At 34.2% G+C, this 17,347-nt stretch overlaps 2 protein-coding genes across 7 annotated transcripts in view; one reads left to right on the top strand and one right to left on the bottom strand.

The window, feature by feature from the left end:
- The window catches only part of ZNF654 (zinc finger protein 654), an 83,545-nt gene extending 71,925 nt beyond the window's left edge, over positions 1–11,620 (top strand). For 5 of the 6 annotated variants that reach the window (XM_044940470.1, XM_044940481.1, XM_044940484.2 and 2 more), the window contains 2 exons: positions 5,152–5,293; positions 8,538–11,620. In XM_044940470.1, coding sequence (XP_044796405.1) covers positions 5,152–5,293; positions 8,538–11,015 — 2,620 coding nt within the window. In that variant the 3' untranslated portion in view covers positions 11,016–11,620. The remainder of the gene's footprint in view (positions 1–5,151; positions 5,294–8,537) is intronic. The other variant, XM_006057827.3, reaches the window with a different exon arrangement.
- Positions 1–17,347, bottom strand: part of CGGBP1 (CGG triplet repeat binding protein 1) — a 99,816-nt gene that overhangs the window by 78,954 nt on the left and 3,515 nt on the right. The window contains exon 2 of the mRNA XM_025282399.2: positions 10,833–10,914. The gene's annotated coding sequence lies outside the window, so the exon portion shown is untranslated. The remainder of the gene's footprint in view (positions 1–10,832; positions 10,915–17,347) is intronic.

Consider the following 17,347-nt stretch of genomic DNA (forward strand, 5'->3'; position numbering starts at 1 on the left):
CACCATTTATTGAAAAGATATTTGCTCCAATTGCCTTTGCTTCTTTGTCAAAGAACAATTGACTGTATTTACTGTTCACTTTCGTGCATTGGAGAAGGAAATGGCAACCCACTCCAGTGTTCTTGCCTGGAGAATCCCAGGGACGGGGGAGCCTGGTGGGCTGCCGTCTATGGGGTCACACACAGAGTTGGACACAACTGAAGTGACTTAGCAGCATGTACATCTATTTCTAGGCTCTCTGTTCTCTCCCATTGATCTATATGTCTATTCTTAAACCAGTACAACACTGTCTGCATTATGTTAGTTTATATTAAGTCCTGAAGTTAGGTAGTATCAGTCCTTCAACTTTGTTCTTCTTCAGTATTATATTCACTATTCTGGGTCTCTTATTTCTCCATAACAACTTTAGAATCTGTTTGTCCATATCCATAAAATAACTACCAGGATTTAGATTGGGTTGAATCTGTAGATTAAGCTGAGAAGAACTAATAACTTGATAATATTGAGTCTTCTTGTCCATGAACATGGACTATCTTTTCATTTATTTACTCCTTTGATTTCACTCATCAGAGTTTTGTGTTTTCCTCATGTAGATCTCATACATATTTTGCTAGATTCATAGCTAAGTAGTTCATTTAGGGGGTGAGGGGGTGCTAATATAAATGATATTATGTGACTGTTAGTTTTTCTGAGCATTTAAAAAGCCATTACAAAGTTGTTAGAACATATGAAGCATCCAATTACATGATCCAAGTAATCATGTAATTCAGAATGTGGTTTGAGAGTATTTTAATTTAAGAGTATTTAATTTGAGAGTATTTTACTATTAGATAAAATCAAAAATAATTAGAAAAAAATCCTAATAACTTTTGCCTCCTCTACCTCAGTACACACAGACACAATACTACCACTTTGACATGTCACCAATTCTTGAGAGAAAACTAGGTCTCATTTACCTAACAAAATAATATGAAATGGTATGGGCTATAAATATTTTTTAATGAATGCTTTCAAATTTTAAGTTCTTAGATACTTAAAAGAATAGCTTGAAGGAGGTGTAAAGATAAACTTATTTAATATAGATGTTATAGATTAAAATCTTTAGATTCAGAGATGGAGTCAAAAGCTAGTTAATAGAGTTAGGTCTAGAAACTAGCGGACTTACCTTCTGTGGGACTATAAGTTAGATTATACAAATTTTTATTCAAAAGTGTACTATGTAAATTGGAGTTGCAAATAGAGAAGAGGATCAGGAGATAGTGGTTAAGACTTACACTTCTAAGTAGTTTTCAAAGTATTATCATTTCTTGATAGGTAATTATTTTGAAACAATGTATAGTCATTACTGTTTAATATATCTTTTCTATGGTGATAGGAATGTTCTCTACCCTTGGCTTTATTAAACTATTTAAGACTATCTTTAGTCTTTCATTTTGACATAAGTAAACTGGAATCACCTATAAACAAACCAAAAAATAACCAGGAAAACATTTTATTTTCGTCTTCTCTTGGCTAACCAATTTCTACTCTTTAGAGAGGAACTTCAAAAATAGAACAGAGCCTATCTTTCCTACTCCTGGCCACAGTCACCTTCTAAAAATAGAAGGTGGGTGTGTGCCTCCCAGCTGCCTAACAAAAAAGGATTCCTTAGCCTGCTTCTTTGTCCTTCCTTCTGAGTAGGCTGAGTTCTGATTGCCTGCCCTCTTACTTCTTTTACCTCTCTCCTTTATATTTCTGAGTGCTAGGGTCTTCTTTCTTGTAAAAGTTGATTTTCACTGTAACTTAAATAGCAGGATTCTTCCAGCTTACAAGGTCTGTGTTGTCTGTTTCATTTTGGTCTTCAGCTTGTTCTTCATCTCTCCTTTCCGAGGACAAAACTTGATGTACAGTCCAGTTTTTATTCTTGACTCAAGCCAATGAAACAAGCTACTAATCTAGTTCTCTCACCATCAATAATAATATAATAATAACAGCTGCTTGTATTGGCTGAGTGCTTTCATTAGTCTGTGCTTTATATATTTATTATCTCATTTACTCCAGCAATCTTATGGGGTAAATGAAGCCAAGATTCAAACCTGAGCAGCCTCTACTATTAAATATTACTTATTATAAAATGGGTATAGTATGAAAAAAATCTATGTGGTAAGGGTGGCTATAAATCATTTTATAGTCTCTCTGCAATTAGATAACTTGATGGTTATATTAGCAGTGAGCTACCTGGGAAATGTGTTTGTACACCAAATCAGTGCTGTGAGGCTTTTTGTTTGTTATTTGCTGCACTTGGGTCTTCATTGAGGCCTGCAGACTCTTCACTGTGGCCTGCAGGCTTTTCTACCTGTGGTGCGCGGGCTCTTAAGGGTGCGGGCTCTCTAACCTGCAGCATGTAGGCTCTCTAGTTGCGGTGAGGGGGTTTAGTTGCCCCAAGGCATGTGGGATCTTAGTTCCCAACCAGGGATCAAACCTGCATCTCCTGTACTGGAAGGCGGATTGTTACACCACTGGAAAGTCCCAGTGCTATGTTTTTTGTAAGGACCCTTTTTGGGAAAAGAAAACAGAAGCTTCATTAAAGTTTCCCTCTGGTCTTCACAAAGAAGACTATCAGTGAGCAATTTATTAAACATCAGTATATACTAGACATTTTATCTAGGTGTTTTCACTTATCTGTCTTAATGCTTTTTATGTGTAAGAAAATTCTGGATAAAAGAAGTAAAAGCCACACAGCTATTAATAATAACAAAATGGAGTTGGAATAACTGGTTCAGGGAAAAGGTAGCATTTATTGAATGAATACTGGGATATTACACAAGCCACATCAAGGGCAGAGATATGGGTGGTCCTCAAAAATAACTGCTAACAAGGATGTTGAGATTGCTGGGGTTTTTTAAAAGTATCTCTGATCTGCCAGTTGGCTTCAGTCTTTCTTTTTGTAGACCAGAAGAATGGCAACACTCCCCAGGCTTCCTAGTTTAGAGTTGAGACCGTTTCAGGGGTTCTAACTGAACTGAGGTCAGTTTCCCATCCTTAGATTAATATTTCAGGAACAGTGAGGAGGGTCATATAGAAGGCATGGCCACTGAGGTTCCAACCCTGTATATTAGGGCTATTCTTAGAAAATGATGGTTCACTGTGGACTGGGCCGTACCATCCCAATTGGTATGTAATACCTGATTGAGACACAGGCCTGTTGAGTAGGTCTCATTTATTCTCAATCCCTGTTCTTTTCCATTAGCTCCACCATACAGTGTGTCATTGAGAAGATTTACAATGCATTAATATGTGAGGAAACAGGCCTTCTAAAACAAGGAAGTTTACGAAGGCATGAAATCAGTAAGAGAGATAAGATCTGTTCTGAAATAATTATCACTTTAGTTTGGGATATTCATGAAAGTTTTCATGAGTTACTTGATAAGGACTTTGACAGATGAAAGCTCATCTTAGAAATAATTAGTTTCCAAGTAGAGCAATCAACAAACAAAAAAGAGAATAAATAAAGCACATTAACTGACACTGAGGAAACCAACCTAGAAGAATGCCCAGGATTCATATCCTGATCCTTCTGACTCCTAAACCCATGTTTCTGTTGCTTTTAATACCAGAAAGCATACTGAACAAGTACTAAATGAAATAATCTAGGAGACTGGTAGCAGATTAGTTTAGCAACCCCTATAGAAGTACATATGGAAAATTAAAGGGTCTAAGGTGGTAACATTGAGAATGATAAAATTGTGGGCAAAAGTATAATAAAAATTAGAGACTATGAAAAACAAACAGGTTAGAACCAAACAGGTTAGAGGAATATTTAGTGTCTTTGGGAGACAGAGGATGAGATGGTTAGATGGCATCATCAGTTCAATGGACATGAACTTGGGCAAATGCCGGGAGATGGTGAGGGACAGGGAGGCCTAGCGTGCTGCAGTCCATGGAGTCGCAAAGAGTTGGACACAACTGAGCAACGAACTGAACTGAAATGGATTAAAGTGATAAAAACCAATTAAATTGAAATAACCAGTTATGCAAACTGGAGAAGTCAGAGCTAGAGATTTGGGAGCATGGTATGAAACCTCATGAGCTTCTCAAAGGAATTCTGTGTGCAAAAAAAAAAAAAAAAAAAATAGTGGCGGTAAACTGAAACTTAGGAACACCCACACAGCTAGTGTGAAATGGAAGTGAAATTTTGGTTTTACTTTCTGTGTTGCTTGCCATCATTTTTTGTTTTGTGTTCTCTGTATTGTCTCTCTAAATACAGTATGTGCACCTTTATGATAGTAGTCAAACTGTCCTTAGATTTAATAGCTTTAAGTGCTGGGCTCAAAGTACATAATCAGTATATTGCTTTTAAAAGAAATATGTTTTCATCAATTATTTTAATACTTTCTAGACTAAGATGCTTTATGTAACTTTTATGACACTTTTCAAGGAATTCTAATTTGCTGAAATTTAATATCCAAACATTTCAACTATACCTTACAATTTCCTTTGTCTCAGAACCCATTCCTCACTCCTGTTGTTGTTGTTCAGTCACTTAGTCGTGTACAACTCTTTGTGACTGCAGCACACCAGATTCCTCTGCCCTCCATATTTTAGAAAAGAATCTACCTGTGAAATATTTTAAATGGTCCATAGCTTATTCCTTTAAAAGTACTACACTGTAATGGAAGAGTAGATGGTGTACAACATAAAATTTCAGAATCAGTGCTATAATATACTTAATACTTTTAATATGTAGTACTTTTGGTATCTTAAAAGTATGAACCATTTCTTCTTTGCAGAAAGTACAACATTGATTTCTAAATTTGCAAGTGGATATTAATTTAAAGGTCAAGGTTATTTTTTTAAGTAATCTCATTAATATTGGTATATTGACATTAGAATGTGTTTTGATCAAGTACTAGAGATGCCTTAGGTTTGTTGGCATATGATTGGGATACATTCTGTACCATTGCAAGTTGTAATTTCTGATCTCTCCTCTTCCCCCAGCTTCTGTTAGTCCCAAACAGGTAGCTTTGGAAGTAGCTTGGAGTTAAAGTAATATCCACTTACACCCACTTTGTATATATCCCAGCCAGGGCACTACAGAATAAAGGAAAGACAGGTAATGTCTGTATTTGAATAAACTATTTTTGAATATTTCTCTTTTTTTCTCATTTACAGGGAGTTGATTTTCATATGGAGTAAACTTCAGCTAAAGTCTAATCCTTCAAAACAAGTTTTTGTAGATCAGTGCTACCAGCTTTTAAGAACAGCAACTAATGTGAGAGTCATATTTCCTTTCATGAAAATCATTAAAGATGAGGTAAATAGTATATATTTATCCCTTCATTTTAAGTTAAATTTAAATGACAGTTCATGGAAACTTGCATCTCATAAAATTTATTTGATCATGTAATTGAAGTAAAGAAAGATTTTAAGGCCACGTTCTCCATATATTATATACTCCCCTCCCCCTAACCTCAAACTCCCAAGACACAAAGCTTATACATAAATGAAAATAACTGGGAAAAAAAAAAGAGATAAAAAGCCAATTTAGTGTTACATAAAGTTTTATGTGGGAACAACTTGCTTCTGTAAGAAGCTGTTCTGTCTTTTCTTAAAATTAAATAAGCCTGTCATTTTTAACATTATTCTAAATCCTGTTTATATAATCTTAACTAATTTGCAGATGATCTTTGTGTAACTATAGGTAATACCTAATTCACTGTCATAGAGAAATATACAGTTCATAGTTTTAAGTTTGATGTTTAGAATGAAAAGGAACAATTAATTCTGAGGCATTTTTGAAACCTAAGGACAAATTTTTAAAATGTTTATTTAAAATAAGAGTAAAAACCCATGACCTGTTTGTGAAGCAAGTTTTTCATGGGCTACTGGCAAGTGTGTACAGTTCTACATAAGATTCTTATATAGACATGAAAGTAGATCCTATAGATCTTTTTACTTTTTTTCCTCAAATATTAACAGAACTTTGAAGACAAAGATAGGAAAGATGAAGCTACCTTACATTTTAGATAGCTCCATTTAACTGAATCTTTATGTGGGTTACTTTTAAATACATAAGGAAGCATCCATTAAATAATATATTTTAATTTTTTATACATTTATGCATTTATCATATTTATTACTGCATCACTCATTAGATGTATGACCATGTAATGATCATATTCCCCTGATACAAAGTTTTGTATCATATTCCCATGATATAAAGCATTGTATCAGAGGACTTCTTAGGTTCTTTTTAGCTAACTACAACTAATAGCTTCATTATTAAATAGTGATTTGTCATTTAAATGCATCATCAAAGTTAACCTCTTGTGCCACCAAAAAATGGAAAAAAAAAAATCTATGCTATAGAGTGCAAATTTTGCACTTAATATTTGAAGTGCATCAGAATCACCTGTAAAACTTTTCTAAAAATAAAGATTTCTGTCTATATTTTTTAAACAAATGATTCTCATCTCAGATGGTAAAGAATCTGCCTGCAGTGCAGAAGACCTGGATTCAGTCCCTGGATCAGGAAGTTCCCTGGAGAAGGGAATGGCAACCCACTCCAGTATTCTTGCCTAGAAAATCCAATGGACAAAGGAGCCTGGAGGGCTACAGTCCATGGGGTTGCAAAGACTCAGACATGACTGAGTGACTAAAACTTTCACTTTTCACCAAAAACTGAGAGACTCTTACAGAAAGTTTAAAATATAGGTGAAGTTCAGTCAATTATCTTAGAAATTTCTCAATGTCACATGCATGGTCAACCTAAGAATACATGATAAGAAAAATTCAAAGATGAAGTAAGTATTTACAATGTGCTTAATTTCTTATACACTCTACTAAAAACATTTTTATCTGATGGAATAGATCATTCATATGCCTCAGTGCTGTGAAAGGAGGCACAGATAATGAATGCTGTATGAGTTCAGAAGGAGACGTTACAGATAGTGTATCTGAAAAAGCTTCACAAAGGAGGCTGCTTTCAGCTGGGTGTTAAATGGTAAAATAGGATAATACTAATATTTGTAGAGGACTTCATAGTTTACAGAGCCTCTTTTCCTCATTTTATTATTTGGTTCTCATAACTGTCCAGTGGCATTAACAGGAGAGTATGGATGGGGAAACTAATCAAAGAGTTTAGTTACTGTGGGGTTCAGGTTGCTAGAGATTCAGAAGGGACTGAATATTACACTAAAACTTGAAACAATTCCTAAATGTAGAGGAATTGTTAAAGGCTTTCAGGTTAGAAAGTAGCCTTAGCCTGTTCCCTTTTGTGATGATCCTGAATTTTTTTTAAACCTCAGCAACTAAGTACATTATAATTCATGAAGAAAGGTAGAGGATGTAGATAGAACTTTGGAGAAAGAGAATGAATTGTCTTGAAGTAGTGGATTTGCATTTGCTGTATCTGGAAAATTTTATGCAGGTTTTGTAACTGACCATTAGAAATTATAAGTAACAATAAGAAATAAGAAATTTAAATTCAGAAAAGGATTCCAAGTTGTAAATGGTAGATTTACAGAAGACTAAAATTGGTATAATATATCTGATCTCATTCATTCTGCAAACACTTATTCAAAGGTCTTTATATGCCAACTCCTGTGCTAACCACAGAAGATAGTAACCACATGAGATACTGTCCCTGCTATTTAGGATTCTCAAAGAATGAGTAGGAGATAGGTAGGAATTTACCATCTAGGTAAAGTGATATGCAAAGTTAAGGTCTGCTTGTAGAACTGTAAGTAAGGGTTACACAGCATGTAAGGAACATAGAGGACACGAGGCTGGCAAAGTTGTGTTCCCCCCGTCATCCGTAATTTACCATATGCAGCCGATATGATACACACACACAACTGTTAAAAACAGACTATTTCATTTCTTTCTATTCAAACGAGCAGATCATTCCAAATCACTAGAGGCATTATTTATAACTTGAATTCAGGTGGATAATCAACAAATTCCCAACTAAAAGCTTGATGCAGTTATATTTGAGTCATTAGTTAAAGTTTCAAAGCTTGAATACTTTTCAGATAACTTTCAGTACGTTCATTATTCTGATACCTTACTGATTTGGAAAGTTGGTAATTGCCTTCTTTATATGGATTACATTTCTCTGCTTATATTGATAAATAATATTACTTAATAAGTAAAATAATATTTAGTGCAGCTTTATGAAAGAGTTTCCATAAGCCATCCTTTTTAAAAAAAATCTAGATTTGTAATAAACTTTAATCACCATAAGTTTATGATGCATTTATATTTTAATCACCATAAGGTTATAATATTTTGTATTATGGTTAGTAAGGCTCATAAACTTGAAAATTAAATAAATTGAAGCTAAAATGCTATCTTTTCCAGATTATTCTCAAGTAAAATAAATAAATTTCTTTATATATTAAAAAAGAGTAAACAAGGCTACCCATTGAAGAAAATTGCATGTTTAGAATACTATGTTTGTTTATTCAGCTTTTGTTTCAGAGTTGTATTTTAAAAAGATAAACTAGTAAGTGTTGATTTTTTAGAAGGTATTCAGTGGTAATATTTTTCTTTTACAGGTTGAAGAAGAAGGCTTACAAATTTGTGTTGAAATATGTGGTTGTGCTCTACAACTAGATCTTCATGATGATCCCAAAACTAAATGTCTAATTTATAAAACAATTGCACATTTTTTACCAAATGATTTGGAGATTCTCAGGATTTGTGCACTCTCGATATTTTTTCTTGAACGCTCCTTGGAAGCTTATCATACTGTTGAAGAGCTTTACAAACGTCCAGATGAAGAATACAATGAAGGCACAAGTAGTGTTCAAAATCGTGTTCGTTTTGAATTACTTCCAATTTTGAAAAAGGGATTGTTTTTTGATCCTGAATTCTGGAATTTCATAATGATTAAGAAAAACTGTGTAGCATTACTGAGTGATAAGTCAGCAGTTAGATTTCTAAATGAAAGTGCACTGGAAAATTCTGCAGGTAATGTAAAAAAGGCATTGGATCAGCACAGTTTAGAGGAAGGGCTTGACTCTCTTACAGATCAGAGCCTTGGAGAGCTTGATCCTGATGATATATCTGGAGTGCAACCAAAAGGCCCTATTAACGCAAAGAAAAACCTTACAGCTCTTAATGCTTCCAGAGTAGATCACAATGTCCCAAGGCATCGGTGTATGTTATGTAACAAGGAATTTCTAGGTGGTCACATTGTAAGGCATGCCCAGGCTCATCAGAAAAAGGGCAGTTTTTCATGTGTGATATGTGGCAGGAAATTTAGAAACAGAGGACTTATGCAGAAGCATTTAAAGAATCACGTTAAGAAAATACAGAGACAGCAAATTGCTGCAGCTCAGCAAGAGGATCAAGAAAATCCTGCTTTAGAAGAAATGAATTGTTCTGATACTTTCATTTCATTTGAAAATGGGAATTCTGATAATAAAGATTTGGAAGTAGAGACTATTACCGGTTCCAGTGACAGAAACAAAGAGGTCATCCCTGCACATGTGGGTAAATTCACTGAAATTCCTGTAAATGTATCAGAAGATGTTATTGAAAACATTACTGAAAATGGCAGCCCTGATACTTCTTTAAATAATGTCTCAGAGCCATTACCTATCTGTGTGGATGACTATGAGGAGGAAGAAGATGAGGAAGGTGATTATGAAGAAGATGACTATGACCTGAATCAAGAAAGTTCAGTACTTCATAAAATCAATGGAGCTGTGTGCCATCCAAAAGACATATATGCAACAGATCAAGAAGGAAATTTTAAATGCCCTGCTCTTGGCTGTGTCAGGATATTTAAAAGAATTGGATTTCTGAATAAGCATGCAAGGACTGTACATCCAACTGATTTAAATGTGCGGCAAACAGTAATGAAGTGGAGCAAAGGAAAATGCAAATTTTGTCAAAGGCAATTTGAAGATTCTCAACATTTTATAGATCACCTTAATAGACACAGCTATCCAAATGTGTATTTTTGTTTGCATTTTAATTGCAATGAAGCATTTAAGCTGCCATTCCAACTTGCTCAGCACACAAAAAGTCACAGGATATTTCAAGCTCAGTGTAGTTTTCCAGAATGCCATGAGCTTTTTGAAGATCTTCCTCTGCTATATGAACATGAAGCTCAGCATTATTTAAGTAAAACACCAGAATCATCTGCACAACCAAGTGAAGCAATTCTTTGGGATGTTCTTACAGACTTAAAATCTAATCATCAGGAAAAAGACTCATCTGGTAATGAGAGACAGACTACTAGTCTGCCAGTTTCTACTAGCAAATCAAGGAAAGATATTACAGAACCAAAGACCTGTATAGAAAGTATGGAAAAGAAAACAGACAGTTTAATTCAGAATGGAAATGAACATTCTGATGACACTGTTTCTGATACAAGCTTGACAGACCAAAAGATGCCTGACATAGAGCCAAATTCTGAAAATAATTGTAGTATTAATGATTTAGTCAATGGACACAGTGGAATAGAGCAGACACCTTTAGTTTCATCAGATCCTGCTTTGAAAATTGATACAAATAGAATCAGGACAGAAAACGGTTCCATTTTACCCAGTGTTGTACCACAAGAACACAATACCCTGCCAGTATCTCAGGCACCTTCCAAACCAAATCCGACGAGCGAACACACTTCATATGGCTTAATTTTAACAAAGCCATATGTCAGACCATTGCCTCCCAGTTACCTTGATGAACGGTACCTTAGTATGCCAAAACGCAGAAAATTTCTGACTGATAGGGTAGATGCCTGTTCTGATCAAGATAACGTTTGTAAAAAATCAGTGAAAAGATTAAGATGTGGCAAATGCCTGACCACCTACTGTAATGCAGAAGCACTTGAGGCTCACCTTGCACAAAAGAAATGTCAGACCCTCTTTGGATTTGATTCAGATGATGAAAGTAAGTCTGCTGTCTTCTCAGTAGGTATATCTGTAGAAGTAGAAAATGCCATAAATCGTCATAAGGTTAAAAAAATTAACATTTGTATAACACAGATAATAAAGCACTACTCCATACATTATTTCGTGTAATCCATATAAGCACCATAAGTTCCTGTTTTATATATCAAACAACTGACATTCACAAGTAATTTGCATAGGCATAGGCCTATGAACTTGTGGAAGCCAGAACGTAAACACAGTTTTTTCATACTTTTTGGATCATACATTTTAACTACCTGAGGCTTTTCTTCATTCTATGTTTTTATGTAATAAGAAATCTGAAGACAAACTAATTAAGATGAAAGTGTTTTTCATCTGCATGCCAGAATATAAAACAAGTGAAGCTGAGCCTCTATTACAAAAACAAAAATTTAAAAAAAACAAAAAATAAAAACAAAATAATTGAAAAACTGAGCTAAAGAAGAACATGCTTTTCTACTAATATTAATATTCTTTGAATGAGTAAGGGTATAAACAAACAGGAAATCTAACTTAGAATACTAGATGAACATCTATAAAATATGAATTAACAGACGTGTTCTGTTTTACAGGTGCCTGATAAAAATGTTTCAGAAAGATCTGTCGATCAAGCAGTAGTGTGCAAAATGCACTACAAGAAAATGCATCATCAGTTTGCTATTTCCCTGATGGCCTTAATTTTAGAGCGATCTTGGATTACTAAAGATAAAGACAAAGCACATTTTCTAGAATGAACCCACAGAGGAGATGTGCTGGTTTAGACTCCAAAAGGGTTATTACAAAACTCCCAAAGTACCAGTTATCCAGAGAAACCACATTTTTTTTTTTAAAGAAGTTGATGATGATCAATAGCAGCATGTTCAGTTTCGCTTATGTGAGAAACATGTTCAGGCAACCAGTCAAAAAGAATAACCAGCTATGGCCTTACAGAAAGGGAAGAACTAACCCATTATATATATATATAAAAGAAGGAGTGGTTTACAATAAACAATTTAAAGTATTCTACAAATAGGATTCTTGTCATGCGTAATCAGATTTTGTCCTTCTTTTGGATCAAACATGCTTTAAAGAACCATTTCTATTTGGTTTATTATTATTTAGAAATTGAAAGAATAAAACTTATCACCATCCTAGCCATAAAAGATTGTAACTTGTTTCCAGAGGCTTGATTAGGTCAGAGTTCAATGAATGACATACCAGCATTGAAAATTAACAGGAGGCAAAACAATAGTGCTTTGCTAATGAGCTCTTGACAGAACCTTCCACTTTCCATTTTTATAATACCAATGAGCTGTAAGCAGCAGCCTCAATACTATTGGTAACTCTGGGGAGAGATGGGAGGAATGTAAGACCATTAAAGGCTGTCTTAGATGTCTTAGTTGAAAGAAAACACTGAATTGCAAATTTTTCAATGTGAATAATGGTATAAGCACACTGGGATATTTCTATTTGTATATAGAGTAGTGTTAGGACATTGCTTGATGATTCATAGTAAGGTCCTTTAGACATTAATGTGAGTTATCTAAGTACAGTCCTATGAAAATAACTGGCTGTAAAAAAAAATACACAGCCAAGAATCAGGTCAAGAATTCATTGGTTTTATTCAATTAGAGTTTATTCTAAAATAAGCCATATTACTCATGCTTTCTTATTTATTTCTGATAAATTTGGCCTGAATAGTGATTTTTATATATTAAAGGAAATATTTACACAAAAACTTGCACAGCAAGAACACAGTTAAGATATATTGATGCATTTATTTTCTTTGATGACCAGTAATTTTCCTAAGGAAGATTTTAACTTAATAGCCAATAAATTGTTTAAAAAGTTTTTAAAAATACCCTCTCAGATGTGTTCCACTTATATAGTCTTTAAAAGAAGAAGCTTAAAGACTTCCTTTTACCTAATAGGGTATTAATCTATAGCAGGGGTAAAATGAACAAAAGCTGCAAAGGTAGATTCTTTAAAAACAGAGCTATTAACGTACAAATATGTCAACCAAATATTCCAGTTATTCCAACTGGTATATTCTTGTTCAAAGTATATAATCTCATCAGACCCTACATTAGAAATTTTTGGATATTAAAGCTTCTTAAATGAAGCCACTAAGGAAGTGAGACTTTTCTTCATGGGCAGCATCCAGACTTTATTAAATTAGGATTTCCAGGTCATGGTAAACCAGATATCTAAAATAATGTCCCAATTTTATTATTTATCATAGGCATTTACTACTATGCAATTGATAGTCATCAGTCCATTTCAATCAAATCAGGTTTTTGTTTTGTTATGTAGCCTATATTAGGCTATGGATTTTACATTTAAATAACATAAGATAAACAACTTGATCAGATTTTTATGTCTTTTAAGGTCAACTAAAGAAAAACCATTTTCCATGCTTCCTGATACTAAAATATAATACTTGAGTTCTATTTCAGTTCAGTCATGTAATAAAAAAGCCTGTTTGGAGACTAGTTCATATGGGCAATGAAGTTATTTTGAAATATTTCTGCTTTGTATCTTTTCCAGAAGTTTAAAATCACAGCTTAACATTTTATCACATTTTTAACTTTTTATTTTTTATAAGTTGTAACTATTGACATAAATCCATGTCTGCAAATTGTTTTCATTCATTCTGTAGTTCATACCAAAATATTTTAAACATATTCCACTTGTTATTTTTTTGTCTTTAATTTGAAGTTTTATTTCTACCTTTGTTTTACTAAGGGAAAACTTTATGAAAGACTGAGATCAAATTGGTTTATACATCAAGGGATTGTTTTATAAAATTCTATTGGACCACAATGTTCTATTTCTAACCTCTTTACTTATCAAATAATTGCTATTGAAAGAATATGTGCATTTTCTTATGTATGCCTTATAAAACTTACATCATTTTGCTTTTACGAGGTGCATAAACTTCTAACAGTTTTAATGTGGGATTCAGAAGACAAGGAAGCTTTCTTCTTATTCCTCAAAATCTTCTCTTTTTCTTCTCTACTCCTTCTATTTTAAGGGTGTGTTTATCTTACATGGACCAGGTTTCAATCCTTCATTGTCAAATAAAAATTTCCATTGAAATATTAAATACTAGCTTTCTGCCATGTTTCAGTAAGGTCAAAAGAATAGCAAATCTGAAATTTTGCTGCTCAGATATTATGGAGAAGATAGAAAAGGAGACCCTTCGTGGACAAGGACACTGGTACTTTGGGCTTTAGCCATATTTTTTTTTTTTCTTTTAAACCACCAATTATATAATGAAAAGATAACTTATAACATCAAACTTGTGATTCTCTTCAAATCACACTTGAAAGTACAGCCGTACTCCTTTCATATTTGGTTCAAACTGTAGTATGGGTGGAAAAACCTAAAAAGAATGGTAGTGTTTATTTTTTAATTTATTTGGTACTGTAAAACACCTTTTCAGAATGACTAAATGCTGCATATGCATTTTGGAATTGTTAATACGTGAAAGGTATTACAGATTCAGCAAGAAAGGAAATTTGTGCTTCCTTGTTGAACATTAAATTATTTTACTTTGCATTTTATAAGAGTACAAATTAAAACTGAGCCATTGAACTGCAATAAATCAACAATAGTGTCTCATTTCAAGAAATTTTTTGTACTGTACATAGATTTGTTCAATAAAACATTGTCCTTGTTGGTAATGAAGTGTTCAGTTTTATGTAGCACATTACTTCAAAAGGAATTAGGCTTAAGGTAAATGTTAAGAAATTTATGTTTCATAAGAGAATGAGGTATTTCAGTTAATATTACTATATTCAGATTATTGAGTGATTTTAAAATACATGGAAAACAGAAAACTCTAAAAGTTTACACAAAATAGATATTTTTAGACATTGTTTAAACTAATGTCCATATGCGGGAATTACAAGTTGATAGAACACTGTTTACTAAAGTTATTTCAGGTAAGTAGTTTCAGTATGAAATAGTAGCCTCTGCAAACTTAGTACATGAAGACAAATGTCAGAACTCTCCAGGACAGTGGATGGACTGATCTACATTGGTAAATCTTCAGAGATGAAGAGCCTCTGGTGGAACTTAAAGACTGTGAAGTCATTTTGAAATAAGATGTACATTATGATAATTGGTTCCTACAGAAGCACCTCAGTGGGAACATGTTTAAGCTAGTTAGTAATCTGTACCTAAAAGGGAGGTCCTTGGTCATGAGGGCTTCTACTCTTTAGGCTCACTAACAAAGGCAAACCTCCTATACTTTTTGCTATAATTTTCAACTTAATGAGGGCTGAAGTAGAAAGAGAAGCTCTTTGATGCGATGATAGCACTGCAAATGAAAGAAGAGATATTCTGTTAATTATGGTGATTTTCAAATATTACAAATGTTATGCTTTGAAAAACACTCTGAGAAAGTTATTAAAGCATTCCAGAGCTGAGATCTAGGATCCACCATCTATGATTCATGGTCATATGATCTTAGATGATTAAATAAATGCATTGAGGTATTTAGATATAAAGTTACTGGGGTTATCTCGACTTCCTATTTTTTCTTTTCTGAATTTGAGGAATGCTGGGAAGCAATCGAATGTTTAAATACATTTCCAAAACAAATGAGTTAGATTGCTTTCATAGCATAAAATTCATACTGATTTCAAGAATCAACTGATAATGAAGCCAGAAATTTGGGCTGTATATCTACCCATACCTGAAATGGAGGCAATCCAGTATTACTTCGAATAAAAACTAAAAATGGGAGAGAGATCCATGCCTTATTTATGGGTAATGCAAATGGAGAAAAAATTACTGTGTATCAGCTTACTTTATGTATGTTACCTCTAATTATTAACCCAAATATGGTTAGCAGCAGTGCTTTTTAGACACGAAGGCTCAGGAAGGTTAAGTAACCTGGCTAGTCACATAGCTAATAAACGCAGAGGTGAGAATGAAAAATCTGATGTTTCCTCCTAAAACCACGTCATGTAGTTTCCATTCTGTCATGCAGTTTTCCCTACAAAAGTGGGGCACAAGTGGATCTGATAATATCCAAGTGGAGAGGGTTAGACTTGCCTGAAGATCAGTGATTTCAGAGACAAGGGATGAAGTCTGGTAGACACGGCTGGTTGATGTTTCATTCTCTACTAGCAGTGATTCTTAAGAGTGTGGTCCCCACAACAGCAGCATTATCACCTGAGAACTTATTAGAAATGCTAAATTTGGGGGACTTCTCTGGCAGTGCAGTGGTTAGGAGTTGGCACTTTCACAGGATTCCGTAAGTCACATTGTGCCCTGTCCCCAAGAAAACAGAAATGCTAAATTTTTGATCAGCTGAGGGACCAATCTGTCTTTAAGTCATCTAGGTGGGTTTGATACACACTAATGTTTGAAAACCACAGATCTAAATCAACAAGGTTCTTCATATTTCCCTAGCATGTAAACTATTAAATGTATAGAGCCTTCTTAGAAACCCAATTTCCAGGGCATTTAAGGAAGTCACCTTTAATAGGTTTTAAACAACTACTGTTGAATGAATATTTTTACCAGATCTTATACCCCAAATCTGCTAATCTAGAAAACTTTTTTTTCCCCATGAAGTATTCAGTGAAACTACCAGAATGTAGTTTAATGAGAAAAGCTCAAAGATGTGAGATCAAATGTATTCAAATTCTAGCATGATAGCTAAGGCAACTAAGCCCATCCCACAGAGTTCAGACTTCCATGTCTGTTAAAAGGGGAGAGCCAATCTTCAAAGTTTAAGAATTAAGTGCCTGAAGGGCCTAGTGCTGAGCCCTTCCTGTTACAATTTTACTGACTTTACTTTCTTTTCATGTTATGGCTCCTGTACTGTCCTTGTTCTAGCCAAAAAACAGCCATGTTGTTCCATGCATTTTTCACTGCTACTCCCTCTACCTGTACTACTTTTTCTGCTTCACTCATTCTTTGCTTAATCTTCTCGAGCATCATTACACTCTCCAGAAAGCAGATCTCTCTTGATAATTCTGGATTTCTCTATTGAAACCTGTATCTCCCAGTCTTCCTCCTCTCAGTAGACAGCAATTCCAGTTGCTCAAATCAAAACTTTCCAGTCATCCCTGACTTTTCATGTTTTCCACTCTCACCTGGACTATTGTATTAATCTTTGAGTTGAGTTCCCTGCCTTTATCCTTGCCTTTCTGGCAGTCTGTTCTAGACAAGAGCAGCCAAGATGATCCAGTCTGATGATAATCCTCCAATGGCTTTACAGTTCATTCATTTATTCAACAAATATTTATTGCATACTATGTGCCAGCCTCTGTTTATAGACAATAAAAAAAAAAAAAAAAAAAAAAAAACATAAAAATCCCTGAATCCCAGAACTCACATTCTACTTGGTGGGGCAGGGGGTGGGTAGGTGCAAAAGTACAATATAAATGTTATAGAGAAAAGTAGGTAGAGAAGAATAAGTAAGCATGGCATTGTAGGTGGTGATT

Source organism: Bubalus bubalis, chromosome 1 (genome assembly GCF_019923935.1).
Source record: "Bubalus bubalis isolate 160015118507 breed Murrah chromosome 1, NDDB_SH_1, whole genome shotgun sequence".
In the NCBI taxonomy this organism is placed as follows: Eukaryota; Metazoa; Chordata; class Mammalia; order Artiodactyla; family Bovidae; genus Bubalus; species Bubalus bubalis.